The following is a 23,508-nucleotide window of genomic DNA, read 5'->3' as shown; positions in this document are numbered from 1 at the left end:
ACAAGGGGATCCCCATAAGGATAACAGCTGATCTTTCGTTAGAAACTCTTCAGGCCAGAAGGGAATGGCAGGACATACTTAAAGTGATGAAAGAGAAAAACCTACAACCCAGATTACTGTACCCAGCAAGGATCTCATTCAGATAGGAAGGAGAAATCAAAAGCTTTACAGACAAGCAAAAGCTGAGAGAATTCAGCACCACCAAACCAGCTCTTCAACAAATGCTAAAGGATCTTCTCTAAACAGGAAACACAGAAAAGGTGTATAAACTCGAACCCAAAATGACAATGTAAATGGCAACGGGATCATACTTATCAATAATTACCTTAAATGTAAATGGCTTGAGTGCTCCAACCAAAAGACAAAGACTTGCTGAATGGATACAAAAACAAGACCGCTATATATGCTGTCTACAAGAGACCCACCTCAAAACAAGGGACACATACAGACTGAAAGTGAAGGGCTGGAAAAAGATATTTCACACAAATGGAGACCAAAAGAAAGCAGGAGTAGCAATACTCATATCAGATATAATAGACTTTGAAATAAAGGCTGTGAAAAAAGACAAAGAAGGACTCTACATAATGAACAAAGGGTCAATCTAAGAAGAAGATATAACAATTATAAATATATATGCACCCAACATGGGAGCACCACAATATGTAAGGCAAATGCTAACAAGTGTGAAAGGGGAAATTAACAGTAACATGATAATAGTGGGAGACTTTAATACCCCACTCACACCTATGGATAGATCAACTAAGCAGAAAATTAGCAAAGAAACACAAACTTGAAATGATACAATGGACCAGTTAGACCTAATTGATATCTATAGGACATTTCACCCCAAAACAATGAATTTCACCTTTTTCTCAAGTGCACATGGAACCTTCTCCAGGATAGATCACATCCTGGGCCATAAATCTAGCCTTCGTAAATTCAAAAAAAGTGAAATCATTCCAAGCATCTTTTCTGATCACAATGTGGTAAGATTAGATGTCAACTACAGGAAAAAAACTATTAAAAATTCCAACATGTGGAGGATAAACAACACATTTCTGTATAACCAACAAATCACAGAAGAAATCAAAAAAGAAATCAAAATATGCATAGAAGTGAATGAAAATGAAAACACAACAACCCAAAACCTGTGGGACTCAGTAAAAGCACTGCTAAGGGGAATGTTCCTAGCAATACAAGCTTACCTCAAGAAACAAGAGAAAAGTCAAATAAATAACCTAACTCTACACCTAAAGAAACTAGAAAAAGAAGAAAGAAAAACCACAGGGTTAGTAGAAGGAAAGAAATAATAAAAATTAGGGCAGAATAAATGAAAAAGAAACAAAGACCATAGCAAAAATCAACAAAGTGGAAAGCTGGTTCTTTGAGAAGATAAATAAAACAGACAAACCATTGGCCATACTCATCAAGAAAAAAAGGAGAAGAATCAAATCAACAAAATTAGAAATGAAAATGGAGAGATCACAACAGACAACACAGAAATACAAAGGATCATAAGAGACTACTATCAGCAACTATATGCAAGTAAAATGGACAACTTGGAAGAAATGGACAAATTCTTAGAAAAGTATAACTTTCCAAAACTGAACCAGGAAGAAATAGAAAATCTTAACAGACCCATCACAAGCATGGAAATCGAAACTGTAATCAGAAATCTTCCAGCAAACAAAAGCCCAGGACCAGATGGCTTCACAGCTGAATTCTACCAAAATTTTAGAGAAGAGCTAACACCTATCCTACTCAAACTCTTCCAGAAAATTTCAGAGGAAGGTAAACTTCCTAACTCATTATCAGGCCACCATCACCCTAATACCAAAACCAGCAAAGATGCCACAAAAAAAGAAAACTACAGGCCAATATCACTGATGAGCATAGATGCAAAAATCCTTAACAAAATTCTGGCAAACAGAATCCAACAACATGTTTAAAAGATCATATATCATGACCAAGTGGGCTTTATCCCAGGGATGCAAGGATTCTTTAATATCCACAAATCAATCAATGTGATACATGACATTAACAAATTGAAAGATAAAAACCATGTGATTATCTCAATAGATGCAGAGAGAGCCTTTGACAAAATTCAACATGCATTTATAATAAAAACCCTCCAGAAAGCAGGCATAGAAGGAACATACCTCAATATAATAAAAGCCATATATGATAAACCCACAGCAAACATTATCCTTAATGGTGAAAAATTGAAAGCATTTCCCCTAAAGTCAGGAACAAGACAAGGGTGCCCACTCTTACCACTACTATTCAAGATAGTTTTGGAAATTTTCGCCACAGCAATCAGAGAAGGAAAAAGAAATAAAAGGAATCCAGATTGGAAAAGAAGAAGTGACACTCTCGCTGTTTGCAGATGACATGATCCTCTACATAGAAAACCCTAAAGGCTCCACCAGAAAATTTCTAGAGCTAATCAGTGAATATAGTAAAGTTGCAGGATATAAAATTAACACACAGAAATCCCTTGCATTCCTATACACTAACAATGAGAAAACATTCTCATCGAAAGAGAAATTAAGGAAACAATTCCATTCACCATTGCAATGAAAATAATAAAGTGCTTAAGAATAAATCTGCCTAAAGAAACAAAAGACCTGTATATCGAAAACCATAAAACACTGATGAAAGAAATCAAAGATGACACAAACCGATGGAGAAATATACCATGTTCATGGATTGGAAGAATCAATACAGTGGAAATAAGAATGCCTTGGCTCTCATTGAGGAGCCCTACATGGACATGGGCAGGGACTTCACCGAGGAGTGATCTTGCGCCAGGCCTTGGGAGGCTGCTGGGCCAGCACTGGTGAGCGGGGTATTCGTGCCTCATGCCCTGCCCTGCCCCCACCCTTCCCCTGCCTCCCTGTTGCTCCACCTGCCCTGGGTCTTCAGGTACAGGCTGTGTGGGAGGGGGCATCTAGAAGCCCTTGGCCCCTGGGTTCTGAGGCCCCGGGTCAGTGGGGTGCCTCAGCTCCCTTAAGATTGCTATGATGAGGACAGGGGTGCTGTGCCCACCCTTTGTTCAGAACTCTGTAGCCCTGGCCCACCTAGAGCTAAGCAGACTTTTAAAAACAGCTCTGTCTGAACTCCTGCCTGGTCTCTTGACTGTCACTCCTGGCGTGGAGAGGGAGATGTGGGCCCCCTCCCCCAATCTGTGAGCCGAGCTTGCCCTGGCCTTTGGACCCAGGCAAAGGCTTCTGAGGCCCTGGGCAGGGGTGGGGGATCCCACAGAATGCTTCTTTCCGCCAGGCCTGCCCATCTGTCCCTCCCTTCCTCCCTCCCTTGTTTTCCTTTAGCTCCTCTGGTTCTCTTTGCTCATTGCCCACTGTGTTCATCCCAGGGGTTTCCCCCAGAAGTAGGGGGAGAGGGGGTTTCTCCTTCAATCTGCTGGGGCACGGGGTGAAAATGAGTATGCTACCCAAAGCAACCCAATCTATAGATTCAATGCAATCCCTATCAAGCTACCAACGGTATTTTTCCAAGAACTAGAACAAATAATTTCACAATTTGTATGGAAATAGAAAAAACCTCGAATAGCCAAAGCAGTCTTGAGAAAGAAGAATGGAACTGGAGAAATCAACCTGCCTGACTCAGGCTCTATTACAAAGCCACAGTCATCAAGACAGTATGGTACTGGCACAAAGACAGAAACATAGATCAATGGAACAAAATAGAAAGCCCAGAGATAAATCCATGCACCCATGGACACCTTATCTTTGACAAAGGAGGCAAGGACATGCAATGGAGAAAAGACAACCTCTTTAACAAGTGGTGCTGGGAAAACTGGTCAACCACTTGTAAAAGAATGAAACTAGAACACTTTCTAACACGATACTCAAAAATAAACTCAAAATGGATTAGAGATCTAAACGCAAACCAGAAACTATAAAACTCCTAGTGGAAAACATAGGCAAAACACTCTCCGACATAAATCACAGCAGGATTCTCTATGACCCACCTCCCAGAATATTGGAAATAAAGCAAAAATAAACAAATGGGACCTAATTAAACTTAAAAGCTTATGCACAACAAAGGAAACTAAGCAAGGTAAAAAGACAGTTTTCAGAATGGGAGAAAATAATAGCAAATGAAGCAACAGACAAAGGATTAATCTCAAAAATATACAAGCAACTCCTGCAGCCCAATTCCAGAAAAATAAATGACCCAATCAAAAAATGGGCCAAAGAACTCAACAGACATTTCTCCAAAGAAGACATACAGATGGCTAACAAACACCTGAAAAGATGCTCAGCATCACTCCTTATCATACAAATGCAAATCAAAACCACAATGAGGTACCATCTCACACTGGTCAGAATGGCTGCTATCAAAACGTCTACAAACAATAAATGCTGGAGAGGGTGTGGAGAAAAGGGAACCCTCTAACACTGTTGTTGGGAATGCAAACTGGTCCCACCACTATGGAGAACAGTGTGGAGATTCCTTAAAAAACTGGAAATAGAACTGCTATCTGACCCAGCAATCCCACTGCTGGGCATACACACTGAGGAAACCAGAATTGAAAGAGACACGTGTATCCCAGTGTTCATCACAGCACTGTTTATAATAGCCAGGACATGGAAGCAACCTAGATGTCCATCAGCAGATGAATGGGCAAAAAAGCTGTGGTACATATACACAATGGAATATTACTCAGCCATTAAAAAGAATACATTTGAATCAGTTTTAATGAGATGGATGAAACTGGAGCCTATTATACAAAGTGAAGTAAGTCAGAAAGAAAAACAGCAATACAGTATATTAACATATATATGTGTGTGTGTATGTATGTATATATATATGGAATTTAGAAAGGTGGTAATGATGACCCTATATCGAGACAGCAAAAAGAGACACAGATGTAAAAAAACAGACTTTTGGACTCTGTGAGAGAAGACAAGGGTGGGATGATTTGAGAGAATAGCATTGAAACATGTATATTATCATATGTGAAACAGATTGGCAGCCCAGGTTTGATGCATGAGATGGGGTGCTCAGGGCTGGTTCACTGGGATGACCCTAAGGGATGGGATGGGGAGGGAGGTGGGAGGCGGGTTCAGGATGGGAAAGACATGTACACCCATGGCTGATTCATGTGAATGTATGACAGAAACCCCTACAATATTGTAAAGTAATTAGCCTCCAATTAAAATAAATAAATAAATTTTTAAAAAACAGATTAAATTCAATATAGTATATAAAATATAATAAATATAGTTAAATATAAATATAGCCATAAAATATTATCTTCACAAGAGAATAATAGGTTACTTTCTCATGGACCTGGAAGAAGTAAGTAATGAGCTACTGTTCCTGGAGAAGGGAATAGCTGCCTTCAGTATGACTTAAATATTCTTGCCTGGAGATTTCCATGAACAGAGGAGCCTGGTGGGCTGTAGTCCATGGGGTTCCAAAAAGTCAGACAGGACTGAAAGACTCACTTTCACTAAGCTAGTGTTAAGTCATTAGAATAGAAGCAATTAGAAGAAGGAAGTCTACCCTCTGGTATTTGGGGAGAAAAAAAAAAGAACCCTCCCTTTCAATATTTAATAGTTCTTTGTGTCACCGTCACCCTAATCCAGGGTGTGAGGAACTCTACTTCTTTTTCCCCTACATTTGTAAAGGTGCTGTTTCTTTTGCTGTTTCTTTTCTCCTGTAAGTCTGCTCTTTAAGTTTATTTTAATTGATTCTAGAGCTCCCAGTGGAGAGGAGATTTTAGCTGGCTTTGGGCCTCTGGGACAAGCTAATGCTATATATACCCCGCAGGGGGCAGCGTATTTCTGGGACATCTCTTGTAACAAGCTGGCTGCACATCCACTGGCCCATCTCTGATGGTTTCCAACTAAGTATGATTTTTATATTTTATGAAGTTCACCATTATCAATATCTTATTTGACAATGCAAGAGACTTTAGCTATAGAAATGAAAATAGTTTTTATGCAGAAAAAAATATAAAGTGGTAAATGTGCATGAGGGTTTATGTTCTGGCCTGTGCATAGAGTGGGAAACTGAGTAAGAATTTCCATAACAGTTTCTTTGGGATCCTGAGTATGTGTGAGAATGGAGAGCTTTTATGTTGACTTAATTACGCCCTAAAAATGTTTATCATCTACTCTTAACTAGTTTGTATTATCATAAAGTGTTTGTGATGCTTGAATGATATAATATGAGCAAACCACATCTGGCTACTATTTGGCATATGGGAAGTGCTCAATCGATGTTATTTCTCCTTTTCTACTTTTATCAGATGATGCATTCTGCCATGAGTTCCAACTCTAAAATTGAGCTTTATAGACTCAAAAATTGCTGATAAACATTAACCGTTATTCTTACTGTTTTACTCATCTGTGCTTCTTATGAAGCAGCTTAGGTTTTCATCATAAAAAACAAAATGAAAAGGGCATTTATAGAACCAGTTCTACATGTTTAAAGGAAAATAGAGAATTAAGACAATCCAGTCAATTCAGACTCACAGATATCTAACTCAAAGTATTTTCCTAATTTTCCTGTTTTGTTTTTTTTTTTTCAGAATTAGTAAGATGATTCAATGCTTTTCTGTAGTATTTTAAAATTAATATGAATGCCTTTCATGATGTACCCCCTCAGAGATGTACACTGACTCACCGGTAATTGCTTTTCCTCTTTAGGTCAAACTTCATATGTACCCACAGGTAGAATTGTTTCTGTCATTTTTAAAAGGTCCTGCACTTCACTTATAATTAAACAAGCATGGCCTGGTACTGGCTGCATGCACTTGAAATGAACTCAGTGCAGTTTTAGGTCTTTCTTTGAACATCAAAGGGCACAGTGCTGTCAACATGCCCGTGTGAAGTCAGCCTAATTTATCGTTTAATTATGCATTGGTGTGGGAGCACTCTCTTTGCAGTGTTTTCTGCCCAGGGCTGTTAGAGCTCAACTTGTTTCTCTGCTGTTAAAAAATTGATCAGTTTCCTTTCCATCAATATTTGGAAATGGAAAAATAAAATTTATTCATACTAATTCAGAAGTCTTTATTCATTTCAATCCTTCCTTATTCCGGAAGAAGCTTAAGAGAACTTAATTAAACATATAGAGAGGCAATAGGTACAATAAACTTTAAAGATAGTGATTTAGCAAAGAGGAAAAGTAGGACAAGATAAGATGATTTCTGTACAAGAAACTTACTGTAGAGTAGTGTCTATACAAACTAGTTCAGAAAGCCTGTCTTTTTCAAAGTGCCCTTGGAACCTCTTAAGTTAGAATCTCTTAAAGTGAATCAATTCTGGGCAGAGGTGAGAGGGTGGGGATGAGCAAAGAGGATGAACAAATTGGAGTCTTGTTTTTGTTACAATCTCCAGATAGATTTTTATTCACATTGAAGTTTGAGAATCAAGTTGCTGTAAATGTTTTAGCAGCCAATACAATATATGCATGTTTCACAGTGTTTCTACTGTGAAATAAATCAATTATCAGAGAAACATAAGAACTCCTACTTACTAAAATCAGAGAAAATTTTCTCTCTGGGTGTCTTGTGGTAGCTGTAGTGTCCATTAATATTTATCTTTTCATGGAAAGTTTAATTATCTAAACTTAGAGGTATTGGTTTTTATTTCTCGAACAGTTAAGTCACGCTATGCAATTCCTTCATCCATAGTATAGCAGGAACTAGGGAATAAAGATAATTATCTCTACACTTTTTATATGTTAAATGACGGAATTCTCTGGCACCTAGTTCACAGAATTGCATTCTGCTTCCCCTGCCTGCGATTGTTCTACAAGCCCACTCTTCCTTAGGAGATGAGCCCAGCATTTTGGAGAGTTTAAGAGTGAGCACATTAGGGAATTTCAAGTACATCCAGTTGGTGTGTTATTCTTACTTTTTGAGAACTGAGCAATCCTGTTGACCTTTATAGCATCCTTTCACTCCCATATGCCTCTCCCTCACTCAGCTCAACTCTTTGAGCACCAGTGGATGGAGCTCCTTCTTCATTTATCATGGATTCCCTGAATCAAAGGCACCCCTTAAATGTAGATCACATTTGGATACTTGCCATCTCCTGTGATATCAAAATCAAGAATTTCCTTCATGGCTCTAACATCCATCTATGCCACTGCAGTTTTTCTAGACAGCGAACCCAATAGGTATTTGTCATTATAATTATGATTTATATTCTCTTGAGTCCTTTCTAGTTCTACCTGTGCATGACTCTTGCTTGAGCTAGTTTCAAATGCTCTCACAGACTAAGTCTTGCAGAAACTATTATCCTAAATTCCTTGACCTTTTGTATTTTTTCAATCTTGGACCATGAGAAGTGGTCATTAGAATCACTAATGAACAATTTGGACTGTTGGGTAGAGTTAATCACTGCCCTTATGTTCAAATAGCACTGTAATTATACTGTCCCCATAAAACATGACCCATTGGGATATAATTTTTATGTGTATGGTAGTTTCCCTGCCCTCCACAAACAATCCCAGATATTACATGTCTTTATATCTCCCACTGTCTCTAGCACATAGTAGGTCTTGAATAAATATATTTTAATTTCATGTAATTGAGACATTCAACCATTATATAATTTTTCACTAAAACATCTGTTACTATTACCATGTAAAGATTTGCTAAATTAAATAGAAAGCTTACCATTTTATCACATTTTGTGGTGTTTTGGAAACTAAAAAAAATGTATCATCTCATCTAATAATAAATTTAGCAAAGAAAAAGTAAGTTGTAAGTGGCTTTAGCTGAAGAAAAGCAGATATATTAGTTCCTCACAATTATTATACATTTGTTTTACTAAAAGTAATGTTGGGTTTCCTTTTCTCCTTGGTCTTTCACTTCTCTTCTTTTCTCAGCTATTTGTAAGGCTTGCTCAGACAACGGTTTTGCCTTTTTGCATTCATTTTCCTTGGGGATGGTTTTGATCACCACCTACTGTACAGTGTTACAAAACTCCATCCATAGTTCTTCAGGAACTCTGTCTATCATATCTAATTGCTTGAGTCTATTTGTCAAGAAAATTAGAGATATCAAGGGAACCCTTCATGCAGAGATGAGCACAATTAAGGACAGAAACAGTATGGACCTAATATAAGCAGAAGATATTAAGAAAAGGTGACAAGAATACACAGAAGAACTATACAGAAAAGATCTAATGAGCCAGGTAAACACAATGGTATGTTCACTTACCAGCAGCCAGACATCCTGGACTGCAAAGTCAAGTGGGCCTTAGGAAGCATCACCATGAACAAAGCTAGTGGAGGTGCTAGAAGTCCAGCTGAACTATTTCAAATGCTCAGAGATGATGCTGTGAAAGTGCTGCACTCAATATGCCAGCACTTTTGGAAAACTCAGCAATGGCCACAGGACTGCAAAAGGTCAGTTTTCATTCCAGTCCCAAAGAAAGGCAATGCCAAAGAATGTTCAAACTACCACACAATTGCACTCATCTCACACACTAGCAAAGCAGTGCTGAAAATTCTCCAAGTCAGGATTCAACATTGTGAACCAAGAACTTCCAGATGTTCACACTGAATTTAGAAATGGCAGAGGAACCAGAGATCAAATTGGCAATATCCATTGGATCATAGAAAAAGTAAGAGAATTCCATAAATACATCTACTTATGCTTCATTGGCTGTGCTAAAAAGCCTTTGACTGTGTGGATCACAACAAACTGTAGAAAATTCTTTAAGAGATTAGAATCCCAGCCCACCTTAACCTGCCTCCTGAGAAATCTGTATACATTCAGGAAGTAACAGTTAGAACCGGACATGGAAAACGGACTGGTTCCAAGTTGAGAAAGGAGTACGTCAAGGCTCTATATTGTCACCCTCCTTATTTAGCTTATATGCAGAGTACATCATGCGAAAAGCTGAGCTGGATAACGCACAAACTGGAATCAAGATTGCCAGGAGAAATATCAATAACCTCAAATATTCAGATGATACCACCCTTATGGCAGAAAGCAAAGAGGAACTAAAGAACCTCTTGATGAAGGTGAAAGAGGAGAGTGAAAAAGTTGGCTTAAAACTCAACATTCAAAAAAGGTCATGGCATCTGGTCCCATCACTTCCTGGCAGTGATTTGGAGTCCAAGAATATTCCTGGACTCCAAATCACTGCAGATGGTGACTGTAGCCATGAAATTAAAAGACACTTGCTCCTTGGAAGAAAAGCTATGACCAACCTAGACAGTATGTTAAAAAGCAGACATCACTTTGCCCACAAAGGTCCGTGTAGTCAAGGCTATGGTTTTTCTAGTAGTCATGTATGAAAGTGAGAGTTGGACCATAAAAAAATCTGAGCACCAGAAAATCAATACTTTTGAACTGTGGTGATGGAGAAGACTCTTGAGGGCCCCTTGCACTGCAAGAAGATCAAACGAGTCACCCCTAAAGGAAATCAATCTTGAATATTCATTGAAAAGACTGATACTGAAGCTGAAGCTCCAACACTTTGGCCACCTGATGTGAAGGGCCCACTCATTGGAAAAGACCCTGATGCTGGGAACGATTGAAAGCAGGAGGAGAAGGGGAGGACAGAGGATGAGATGGTTGGATGGCATCACCGACTCAATAGAAGTGAGTTTGAGCAAGCTCTGGGAGATGGTAAAGGATAGGGAAGCCTGGTGTGCTGCAATCCATGGGGTAGTACAGAGTCGGACACGACTTAGCAACTGAACAATAACAACAAAGAAAAAAATGATTATAATAATGGTTTGGGGAGTAAGTTTTCAAAACAGTGTCAGCATCACCTGGAAAATTCTTAGAAAATCAAATTCTTAGTCTTAGACCTGCTGCATCAGAAATTCAGAGTAGGGCCCAGCAATCTGTGTTTTAATGGGTTGTCCAGGTCATTCTGCAGTACACCAATAAATAAGAATTAATCATTTAGGAAATCTATATTACTTAAGACTGTAAGTACAGTTATAAGAAAGGTGGAAAAATGGGTGATGATGGACAACTGAAAAGAGATAAAGTATATGACTTAAAGTCTCCACAAGAGTGAATGATTGTGTGAGTGGAGGAATTCAAGTAAGCGAGTTGTGACCAGGTGGTGCACGTCAGCAACTAGGATAACTGAAGGATTTTAGAAGTGAATCAGCAGAGACTAGGTATTTTATGGGTGGACCATGTTGATGCCAAAGATGGAGAAGATCTATACAGTCAGCAAAAATAAGACCCAGAGCTGAATGTGGCTCAGATCATCAGCCCCTTATTGCAGAATTCAAGTTTCAGTTGAAAAAGTAGGGAAAATCACTAGGACATTCAGGTGAGACCTAAATCAAATCCCTTATGATTATACAGTGGAGGTGACTAATAGATTCAAGGGATTAGATCTGGTAGACAGAGTGCCTGAAGAACTAGGGACAGAGGGTTGTAACATTGTACAGGAGGCCATGATCTAAACCATCCCCAAGAAAAAGAAATGCAAGAATGCAAAGTGGTTATCTGAGGCTGCTGCTGCTAAGTCGCTTCAGTCGTGTCCGACTCTGTGACCCCATAGACGGCAGCCCGATTCCCCAGGCAAGAACACTGTAGTAGGTTGCCATTTCCTTCTCCAGGTTATCCGAGGAGGCTTTACAGATAACTGAGGAAAGAAGAGAAGCAAAAGGCAAGGTTGAAAGGGAAAGCCATAACAAACTGAATGCAGAGTGTCAGAGAATGGCAAGGAGAGAAAAGAAGGCCTTCCTAAATGAACAATGCAATCAAGTAGAAGAAAACAATAGAATGAGAAAGACTAGAGATCTCTTCAAGAAAGTTGAAAATATCAAAGGAACATTTCATGCAAGGATGGGCACAATAAAGGACAGAAACAGTATGGACCTAACAGAAGAAGAAATGAAGAAGAGGTGGCAAAAATACACAGAAGAACTATACAAACAATGTCTTAATGACCAGGATAACCACAACGGTGTGGTCACTCACCTAGAGCCAGACATCCTGGAGTGTGAAGTCAAGTGGGCCTTAGGAGGCATTACTGCAAACAAACCTATTGCAGGTGATGGAATTCCAGCTGAGCTATTTCAAATTATACAAGGTGATGCTGTTAAAGTGCTGCACTCAATATGTCAGCAAATTTGGAAAACTCAGCAGTGGCCACAGGACTGGAAGAAATCAGTTTTCTCTCCAATCCCAAAGAAGGGCAGTGCCACAGAATGTTCAGACTGCCATACAGTTGCCCTCATTTCACGTGCTAGTGAGATTATGCTCAAAATCCTTCAAGCTAGGCTTCAGCAGTATGAGAACTCTGGATATACAGGCTGGATCTAAAAGTGGCAGAGAACTAGAGATCAAATTGGCTACATTTATTGGATCATAGAGAAAGCAGTGGGGTTCCAGAAAAACACCTGCTTCATTGACTATGTGAAAGCCTTTGACTGTGTAGATCACAACACTGGAAAATTCTTAAAAGAGATGGGAATTCCAAACCACCTTACCTGTCTCCTGAGGTAAGGTGTATGTCGGTCAAGAAGCAACAGTTAGCAACAGACATGAAACGACAGACTGGTTCAAAATTGGGAAAGGAGTACATCGAGTGTATATATTGTCACTCTGTTTTTTAACTTATGTGCAGAGTATATCATGCAAAATGCCAGGATGGATGAATCACAAGCTGGAATCAAGATAGTTGGGAGAAATAGCAACAATCTCAGATATGCAGATTATACCACTTTAATGGGAGAAACTGAAGAGGAACTAAAGAGCCTCTTGATGAAGATGAAAGAGGAGAGTGAAAAAGCTGGCTTAACCTCACTTAACCTTCATAAAACTAAGATCATGGCAATTGGCCCCTTCCCTTCATGGCAAATAGAAGGAGAAAAATTGGAAGCAAGGGCAGATTTCATTTTCTTGGTCTCTAAAATCACTGCCGACAGTGACTGCAGCTATGAAATTAAAAGACGCTTGCTCCTTGGAAGGAAAGCTATGACAAACCCTAGACAGTGTATTAAAAAGCCAAGACATCACTTTTATGACAATGGTCCATGAAGTCAAAGCTATTATTTTCCAGTAGTCTTGTCATATGTGAGAGCTGGACCATAAAGCAGGCTAAGTGCCAAGAAATTGAGGCTTTTAAATTGTGGTGTTGGAGAAGAGTCATGACAGTCCCTTGGACAGCAAGGATATCAAACCAGTCAATCCTAAAAGAAATCAATCCTGAATATTCATTGGAAAGTATGATACTGAAGCTGAGGCTTCTATACTTTGGCCAGGAGATGCGAACAGCCAACTCATTGGAAAAGACCCTGATGCTGGGAATGATTGAAGGCGAAAAGAGAAGAGGGCAGCAGAGGATGAGATGGTTGAATAGCATCACCATCTGGAAGGACATGAATTTGATGAATTTGAGCAAGCTCTGAGAGGTAATTAAGGACAGAGAAGCCGGGTGTGCTGCAGTCTTGGGGTCACTAGAGCTGGACACGACTTAGTGACCAAAGGACAACATGTTTACCCTACTCTTACCAAGAATTGTGACACAGATGTAAGAGTTGAGAAGAAATCGTTAGGAAATCACTGAAACTGCCATTGAATGAGAAGTGAGCAGAAAGTAGACTGAATTTAAAGAATTTAAAAGGAGAATTAAAGACTTTAATTTATTAAATTTAAAAAGGAGAGTTAAGGATGGTTTAGTTCATTTACTTCCCTCACCATCCTCTGCCCATCCTCAGGTCTGAGGAAAAAACAGCCTGGACTCTAGATCCAAGGTCTTAGAAGGCGGTACTCTTGTGACTAGATTAGTTAACAAGGCACAGGGAAAGAGTGTGAGAGGGCTGGGCTGACAGGAAGATTGAGGCAAATTATTAATCTACAGTTTAACATGAAAGTAAATGAGCAAGTATATAGGTGACCTAGAAGTCTTGGATTCCTGCTTGTCACGAAATAAGGTTGTGAGATATGGTGAAGAAAGGTGGAAGCCCTCTTAACTGACATGATGAAGATTGGCTCTTGCTTAGTTAACTGAAAGAGACAGTTATGAGGAAATAATGCATACATATCTTCAACATTTTTTAGTTGTACATTAATTCATCACATCTACTGCTTGTACTTCCACATTGCTTTTTTTGCATAAACCACTCAATATTGTCATCTATGAATTCCAGACTTAATTTCTCAAATAGAACAAGAACTGAAAGACACTTGAGAAGAGTCCTAAGGGCAGAATCTTTTTAGAATTTTACATTGTATCCCCCATTTTTTTTTATGGTTGTGTTGCCCACATTTTTTTTAAAGTACTTTGCCTTTATTGACTTTTTAAAATTATAAATTTTAATATAATGCATCTTCTATTTTATTGATTTAGGTATTATTTAATTAAATTATATAAGTAAAATGATAGGCATAAACAGGTTGGAACAAACACATCAGATTTAATTCAACAGTTGAATTGTATGGGCTTCCCTGGTAGCTCAGATGGTAAAGAATCCACCTGCAATGCAGGAGACCCAGGCTTGATCCCTGGGTCGGAAGATCCCCTGGAGAAGAAAATGGCAACCCCCTCCAGTATTCTTTCCTGCAGAATCCCATGAACAGACCATGGGGTCATCTAGAGTCGGACACGACTGAGCAACTAACACTTGCTTACAATTCAACAAATGGGAAATATGAGCCTGCATGAAGTCCTGAATGTTCAGTCTCCTGTGGGCATATATTTTGTAGAGAGAATTAATAGGCTAATCTGGCAAATTGAGAACCTACTTGTTGCTTTTAAATTAACTATACTAGCAGTAGTGAAAGTGACAGGTTATGGCTTTTAGAAGCTGGAAAAAAATAACTTTTTCAGAAATTCCTAAGAAATGCTTTGTTCAATAAAATCATAATATGCATGTTTTTTTCAGCATATGAGGTGCTCATGTTTGTGCGTTTATTGCTAGTTAAAAGTCATTATTAGGCTGGATTGCCATTACCAAAGCCTACATGTTTTCTAGAGCTATTTTGTTTTTTCAATTTAAAATTCAACACTGAAAGCGACCTCTCACATAATCTCTAAGATAATGATATAGATATAATCTGGCTGTTACTGTTCTTTAACATCTAAGAGATTTGTGAAACTGGTCTGTGAGAATACACTGCTTTCAGTCCTTTCATTTTCACTCTGGGGAAGAGATGGTGTGTGTGTGAAAACCAAAGGTTGACCAGGAAATCTTTGAAGAAGATGCTAATTTGTCAGGGAGATATTATAAAGTGATTTTGAAAAGAGAAGGCATCCCTTCTTTGAATCTAAAAAGGAAAGAAAGCCTTTTTTAGCTCATATTCTCTTATAAAGAAAACTGTTATGCTTTGTGAAAATTTAAACTACTACATAAAGGCTCAGACTAAGTATCAGTTCATTTCAGTTGCTCAGTCGTGTCTGACTCTTTGTGACCCCATGGACTGCACTGTGCCAGGCTTCCCTGTCCATCAACAACTCCTGGAGCCTACTCAAACTCATATCCATCACATCAGTGGTGCCATCCAACCATCTCATCCTCTGTTGTCCCCTTCTCCTCCTGCCTTCAGTCTTTCCCAGCATCAGGGTCTTTTCCAGTGAGTTGCTTCTTTGCATCAGGTGGCCAAGGTATTGTTTCAGCTTCAGCATCAGTCCCTTTCAATGAATATTCAGGACTGATTTCCTTTAGGATGGACAGGTTGGGTATCCTTGCAGTCAGTCCAAGGGACTCTCAAGAGTCTTCTCCAATACCACAGTTCAAAGACATCAATTCTTTAGCACTCAGCTTTCTTTATAGTCCAATTCTCACATACATACTGAGTATAGTGGTAGCCTATTACATAAATGGTTGACTGATAGCATCATTTATAAAAACACTGGAGTTCACACATTTTAAAATGTAAATTAAATGTGTCATTTCATCAATACATGATCTGACTTTTGAAAACTAGGTTTGTAAATTATTCTGACCTAGGTATGTCATCCCCTGCCCTTGAAAGAGTCCTGTGAAAAGAAATATTGCTATTGTATCAATTCTTCTGGAACTGATTATCCTTTAAGTAAATATTCTTACCTTTATTCCTCACCTTCTCCTTCTAACTGTTGCCCTTTTTCTTATTTTACTGTTCATTAGCTCCTTTATGTAATAGAGTAATAGAGTAATCCCCTCCAAACATGCACATGTCATAAACAACCTGTGAATATTTCTCATTAATCAGCAAAGGGAAATTAAGGTAGTAGATCAAATTAAATCTGCTAATCAGTTTCTCTTAGGGTAAGGAGATTACCCTATTTATCTGGATTGACCTAGTATAATCACAGAGGTCTTTATATGCAGGGGAAGGAGAAAGGAGTCTCAGAGTGAAGGGGCCTGGAAGGCACTGCATGGACCCACCTTTGTGGGCTTTGAATCTTGAGGAAATGGGGTCCTCAAGCCACAGCATGTGGAAGATGTTGAAAGCAAAAAAACAGCAAAGAAATCTATTTCCCCTGGAGATTCTAGAAAGGAATACCCAGCTGACACCTTTGATTCTTGACACCCAATAAAATCTGTGTCAGATTTCTGACCTATAAGCCTGTTAGGCAATAAATTTATGTTGATTTAAGCCAGTGTGATTGTAGTAATTTGTTATGGCAGCAATAAAATCTAATACATCTACCAGGGTTTGAGAAAGAAAACAGAGGATGAAAACTCAAGACAGTCCATCCAAAGAAAGATTTAGTGTGGGTTAAAGTTGCAAGGCTTGATGACAGGAAGATAAAAGACCGTCACTGAATTTCAGCCTTTACTCTCAGGGTTTCACATTAATATGGAAAATCTACAGGGTACTCTGTCTAATGTAGTGACCTGAAAAATATTTCAAACAATTTACCCTTGTTTAGTTCTGCAGCTAGCCTGTACACTTTACTGTAGTTAGAGTGATCTTTTCACAAAACAAGCTTAATTGTTTGTTGTTTCTCTTCACAGTCCATGTCATGGTTCTCCATTCCCTGCAGAATAAAATCCAAACATGTAGCATGGTTCTCAAGGCCCCTCTATAACAAAAGGTTCTACTGAAGCCTTCTGTCATACTTCTCTTTCCTTTGAACCTTCTTATGTTCAGCCACGGTAACATACTTTTCATGTATGAATCCAGCATGTTACTTTGTACATTTTCCCTTCCTACATGTCATTTCCTTTACCACCAATGTCCTTCTAGATCATTGCATGTGCTGGCAAACCCCTGGGAATTCTTCAAACCTTAACTCAAACATTAAATTTTCTGGAAAATCAAGGAACTTTATAAAGAGAAATAATTTGGTCTGTCCTTTAATGCTACATTGTGATTTATATACCTTGCAATATCAAAATTATTTCTTGCCATGTCATTCTTTTATGGGAGCTTCTTTAGGGCAGAAACTGGATCTAATAATACATCTGTGGGAATTCAGTAACTCACATATATTAATAGTATGTCCTCAATACGTAAATACTAACTGAACAGTGTGTTATCTGATCTGGCCAGCACACTACAGAGATGTCTTTTTTTTTTTAATGTGTTTATTTTTATTTGAAGGATAATTGCTTTACAGTATTGTGTTGGTTTCCACCAACAATCAACATGAATCAGCCATATCTTTCAAAATGATGGTTTCTGATTCCCAGGCCAGGTTTTACTTATATTCTGCCTCTATAAATTTAAGTAACATAAAAAATTATTTTACACACCTAGGACACATTTTGCATTTTAAATAAAATTCTGATACTCACTAACTTACTTTGTTTGATACTACTATTTGTAGCCATTAATTTAACACATGCAATTTCATGATTTTATTGTGTCAAAAGTGAAAACAGTGAGATACAGTTGTCCCTCCCTCAGTTATCCATAGGAGATTCAAGGACCCCCACAGATACTCAAATCAGCGGATCTTCATGTCCCTCACGTCCCATGAACATACATATCAATAATTATCTTAAATATACGTGGATTAAATGCACCAAAGACATAGATTGGCTGAATGAATACAAAATCAAGACCCATGTATGTACTGTCTATAAGAGAACCACTTCAGATCAAGGGACACATAAAGACTGAAAGTTAGGGGAGGGCAAAAAAGTATTCCATGCAAATGGAAGCCAAAAGAAAGCTGGAATGGTACTACTCATGTCAGACAAAATAGGCTTTAAAATACAGACTATTCTGAGAGATAAGAAAGGATACTACATAATGACCAAAGGATGGATCCAAAAAGATCCATCCATCCATATATATGTACAATATAACAATTGTAAATATGTTGTTTCTTCTTGATGTTCAGTCATTAAGCCATGTCCCACTCTTGGTGATCCCATGGACTGCAGCTTGCCAGGCTCCCCTGTCCCCCACTGTCTCCCAGAGTTTGCTCAAATCCATGTCCATTCAGTTGATGATACTGTCTAACCATCTCATCCTCTGCCACCTGCTTCTCCTTTTAGCCTTCAATCATTCCTAGCATCAGGATCTTTTCCAAGAGTCAGCTCTTCACATCAGGTGACCAAAGGATTGGAGCTTCAGCTTTAGCAACAGTCCTTCCAATGAATATTTAGGATTGATTGATTTGATCTCCTTGCAGTCCACAGGACTCTCGAGAGTCTTCAGTATCACCACTATTTGAAAGCATCAGTTCTTCAGTGCTCCACCTTCTTTGTAGTCTAACTCTCACATCCATACATGACTACTGGAAAAACCATACCTTTGACTATATGGACCTTTGTTGGTAAAGTGATGTCTGCTTTTTAATACTCTGTCTGGGTTTGTCATAGCTTTCCTTCCAAGGAGCAAAGTGTCTTTTGATTTCTTGGTTCATTCACCATCTATAGTGATCTTTGGAGCCCAGGAAAAGAAAGTCTTGTCAGTGCTTCCAATTTTTCTCTTCTATTTAGGGACCAGATGCCATAGTCTTCATTTTTTGAGTGTTGACTTTCAAACTAGCTTTTTGACTCACCTCTTTCACTTTCATCAAGAGGCTCTTTAGTCCCTCTTCACTTTCTGTCGTTAGAGTGATATCATGTGCATGTCTCAGGTTGTTGCTATTTCCCCCAGCTATCTTGATTCCAGCTTGTGATTCATCCAGCCTACAGTCCATAGCGTTGCAGAGTCAGACACAACTGAGTGACTAAGCACAGCACAGCACATGAAAACATTGACTACCATCCAGAAACTTTAGACTGTAACTATGGAAATATTTTGGTTTATTGAATACATTGCTTAGATGCCCACTTTTGGATTTAGGTAAAGCTAACTTGTTTTGGAATGGCTTGAAAGCCAGTAAAAGGTGTGTTTCAGAATGTATCTTCAGAATTTAAATTCTGTCACATTTCATAGATTATTTGCCAGGAATATTTTTGCTTCTTTTGTTTTAAGGGCCAATTCAAAGTAATCTAGTATAGCTACTGATATTTTCCCCAAAAAAGAAATGTCCTGTGAGAAACCTATCATCTTAAATATACCAGATGTATCTCCCATTGTGCATCAACAAGTTGGCATTATGATTTTTAGAGCCAATCTCCAGTGTATGGGCTTCCTTGGTGGCTCACATGGTAAAATGTCTGCCTGCAATGCAGGAGACCCGGGTTTGATCCCTGGGTCGTGGAGATCCCCTGGAGAAGGAGATGGCAACCCACTCCAGTCCTCTTGCCTGGAAAATTCCATGGATGGAGCAGCCTGGTAAGCTACAGTCCATGGGGTTGCAAAGAGTCAGACACCACTGAGTAAGTTCACTTTCTTTCCCTTTCTCCAGTTTATTCATTTAGAACAAAATGAGTCTATAGGACCTAATCATGCAGATTGTGCTAGAGACTTACCAAAGAGCATCCCTTTTTAGGAACCAGAAAGGCATTCTTTTTGTATATATCCTGTAAGTTTCTCATCTCCTTAGTATACCAATCAGCCATGTGCTCAATCATGTCTCACTCTTTGCAAACCCATGGACGTAGCCTGCTGGGCTCCTCTGTCCATGAGATTTCCCAGGCAAGAATACTGGAGTGGGTTGCCATTTCCTACTTTAGGGGCTCTTCCCAACCCAGGGATCAAGCCTGCATCTCTCCTGTCTCCTGCCTTGCAGGCAGATTCTTTACCACTTACTGGATGCCAGATAACTTGATATATTCTTTCTTCTTGTGTCTTTCAAGAAATTCTTGTACAGGATTTTTACTTTCTTTAAGATTAAGATATGTAGCAGTTCTCTTTGTTCTTTTAAGTACATACATTTACAGTGTCCAGTGACTGCTGATTGATTACATGTATTTGGAGCTTCTTCTTGATAGTTTTAGTGAAACTACAGCTGTCACTGTCCCGAGGTGTGGAGTGCATGTAACTTTTAAAGGTCTTAGCCCTCTATTCACTTGCTTGAGTATCTCTTCTTAACGATACAAAGTTATAACTTTCATCTGGACATAGTCACTGTATTGCGATCCTTTAAATGGTTTGCATGATTTCCATGTTAACATGATATTATTTTTCATTTCTTCCAGGTATGTTTTAGTCAGATAGATACTTTTCTATATGAATAACTGTGTTTCTTTGAATGACTAACAGCAACAACTGTTTTATTCTTGCCTCACAGGTACTACAGTGCAACCATTCTGCAGATGTCTGGTGTCGAAGATGATAGACTTGCAATATGGCTGGCTTCCGTTACAGCCTTCACAAATTTCATTTTCACACTCGTGGGTGTCTGGCTTGTTGAGAAAGTGGGCCGCAGGAAACTCACATTTGGTAGTTTAGCAGGTAGGTGTTGAAGAATTCAGTTATAAACTTCTCTAATGATGACAAATTAATCTTTTAAAATACAATACCATTACCACTTCTGATATAATTTTTGTAGCCATATAATAGGGTTTTTCTATTCATAGAATTGAGTTATAATAGAGGTCAAGGAGCAATAGTTAGAACTGGACATGGAACAACAGACTGGTTCCAAATCAGGAAAGGAGTATGTCAAGCCTGTATATGGTCACCCTGCTTATTTAACTTATATGCAAAGTACATCATGCGAAATGTCAGGCTGGATGAAGCACAAGCTGGAATCAAGATTGCCAGGAGAAATATCAATAACCTCAGATATGCAGACAATCTGACACTTACAGCAGAAAGCGAAGAACTAAAGAGCCTCTTGGTGAGAGTGGAAGAGGAGAGTGAAAAAGTTGGCTTAAAACTCAACATTCAGAAAACTAAGATCATGGCCTCTGGTCCCATCACCTCATGGGAAATAGATGGGGAACAATGGAAACAGTGACAGACTTTATTTTTGGGGCTCCAAAATCACTGCAGATGGTGACTGCAGCCATGATATTAAAAGATGCTTGCTCCTTGGAAGAAAAGTTATGACCAACCTAGGCAGCATATTAAAAAGCAGAGACATTACTTTGCCAACAAAGGTCCGTCTAGTCAAAGCTAGATGTGTGGTAGTAGTCACGTGTGGATGTGAGAGTTGGACTATAAAGAAAGCTGAGCACCGAAGAATTGAGGCTTTTGAACTGTGGTGTTGGAGAAGACTCTTGAGAGTCCCTTGGACTGCAAGGAGATCCAGTCCATCCTAAAGTCCTGAATGTTCAGTCCTGAATATTTATTGGAAGGACTGATGCTGAGCTGAAACTCCAATATTTTGGCCACCTCTTGCAAAGAACTAACTCATTTGAAAAGACCCGGATGCTGGGAAAGATTGAGGGCGGAAGGAGAAGGCGACGACAGAGGATGAGATGGTTGGATGGCATCACTGACTCAATGGATGTGAGTTTGAGTAGGCTGCAGGAGTTGGTGATAGACAGGAAAGCCTGGCATGCTGCAGTCCATGGAGTGACAAAGAGTCAGACACAACTGAGTGACTGAACTGAACTGAATAGAATTTTTCTGAAAAAAAATTTTAAATAAAAACTTATGCTATGTAACTAGAAATTAGAATTGTAGTAACAATTAGAGCCTACTGTGGGTAGCATTTTGCTGTTATTTTAAGTTTTACTCAAAGGTACAAAATAAAAAGCAAAGTTCTAACATATATATTTTTTTAAGTTTGGGGTAATACGAAAATAAATTTGGAGCTTTTTTTTTTTTTTTTCCCAAAGTTCTTTCAACAGTGGAACATTGGAACCATATAATTTCTTCACAAAGTTGGGAGAGACTCTTTTTTGTGTTTGAACAAGGCCTAAATCCTAGGGTAAATTCTGATTGATTTGGTATGTTTTCTGTGATAATAAGAAAACCCTTCTCACTTTGAAGTATCTTTTGTCTTAAATCTTGTCCATTTTATTTATTATTTCTCTAATGCAAGGGCTTTTTCACTTGCCAAAATGACACCCTTCTCTGACACTGTCTTCACATGTTTGTATCAAAGAATTTTCTAATCTTTTAAAATATACAAGCAGATTTCTACTTATCAATTAGCTATTTTTAATTATTTCTTTGTAAGTTTAGTTAGAGTAAGAATACATTTTTCCATTAAAATATAAAGTTTCCAGGCCAGCATTAATTAAATTCTATTTTAACTAAATATAACTAAAGCATTCATCCAGTAGAACTGCTTCAAGTCACTTGTCCCAAATTTTGATGAGAAAATGCATTTAGGGTTTCATACTCAGTTTTCGAGAATACATACTCCCTCTCACCCTTAACTCCAGAAGGAAGAATAGAATGCATCCACCCTCTGTGTTTGCCTTGAGTGGAAGCTTTGAGCTGAATAATGTAAGTTGAACTACAGTATCAGAACTGAGGGGAAGGCAGGGGGAAGATTGATTAAAAGGCAAAGGTAATTGCAACAGCCAGTGTATACAGGAAGGGTACAATGAAGCAGGAGGATAAGTGAGGAAAGGTGAGGGACAACGGAAGGTTAAAAGCCATACATTTGCAACCTATTCAAGGAAGCAGAATTGTCCAGGCCTGGAGAAAAAGACTACAGAGACCCCAAATAGATTTCTTATTCTTGTAGATGGTAGATGTTATGAGGACATAGATTTTTTACTTAATATAAGGAAAATATTCCTAATAATCAGACCTATGCAACAATAAATTGGCTGCCTCATTAGGGTCATAAGCTCTTAACAGAAGGATAGATGGCCATCAGGCAGTGATGTGCTAAAGACAGACTCCTGCAGTGGGTTGAAAATTGGATTTGCTGACTCCTGAGGTTCAGGTAAACTCTTAGAAGTGGTAATAGCTGCTTTAAAATTTTTTTAGTGGGCACACTTTCTTTTTGACAGGGCCTTAGTATACTGCTGCCTTAAGAGGTCTATTTTTTAAATAGAATTTTGGGTCTTAAATATGGGATTTGGCTTTTGAGATTTTTCAGAAAAACGCTGGTTTTGAGATGGGGAAAATAGTTTTTCTAGCTGCCTGTGTCCCTTCATTTGTTGTATTCCAGGATTTTGAGTCATTATAGATACAGAGCCAGGCTGGGTTTGAATTTTGTGACATTGAACAAGGTTCTATTTTCTCATCTATGAACAGGAATTAATTATAGTCCTTACTTCATAGGTTTATAGTAAAGACTAAACACATTTACACATGTATAGATAGCATTTCAAACAGTACCTGACACACAGTAAAATGCT

At 38.6% G+C, this 23,508-nt stretch overlaps 1 protein-coding gene across 2 annotated transcripts in view; it reads left to right on the top strand.

Moving 5' to 3' along the window:
• The window catches only part of SLC2A13 (solute carrier family 2 member 13), a 482,259-nt gene that overhangs the window by 299,020 nt on the left and 159,731 nt on the right, over positions 1-23,508 (top strand). For both annotated transcript variants that reach the window (XM_043446759.1, XM_043446760.1), the window contains exon 5: positions 20,529-20,692. In XM_043446759.1, the coding sequence (XP_043302694.1) occupies positions 20,529-20,692 (164 nt within the window). The remainder of the gene's footprint in view (positions 1-20,528; positions 20,693-23,508) is intronic.

This window comes from Cervus canadensis, chromosome 25 (genome assembly GCF_019320065.1).
Source record: "Cervus canadensis isolate Bull #8, Minnesota chromosome 25, ASM1932006v1, whole genome shotgun sequence".
NCBI lineage: Eukaryota > Metazoa > Chordata > Mammalia > Artiodactyla > Cervidae > Cervus > Cervus canadensis.
The sequence above is the reverse complement of the archived record's forward strand: the minus strand, read 5'-3'. Positions and strand labels throughout refer to the sequence as shown.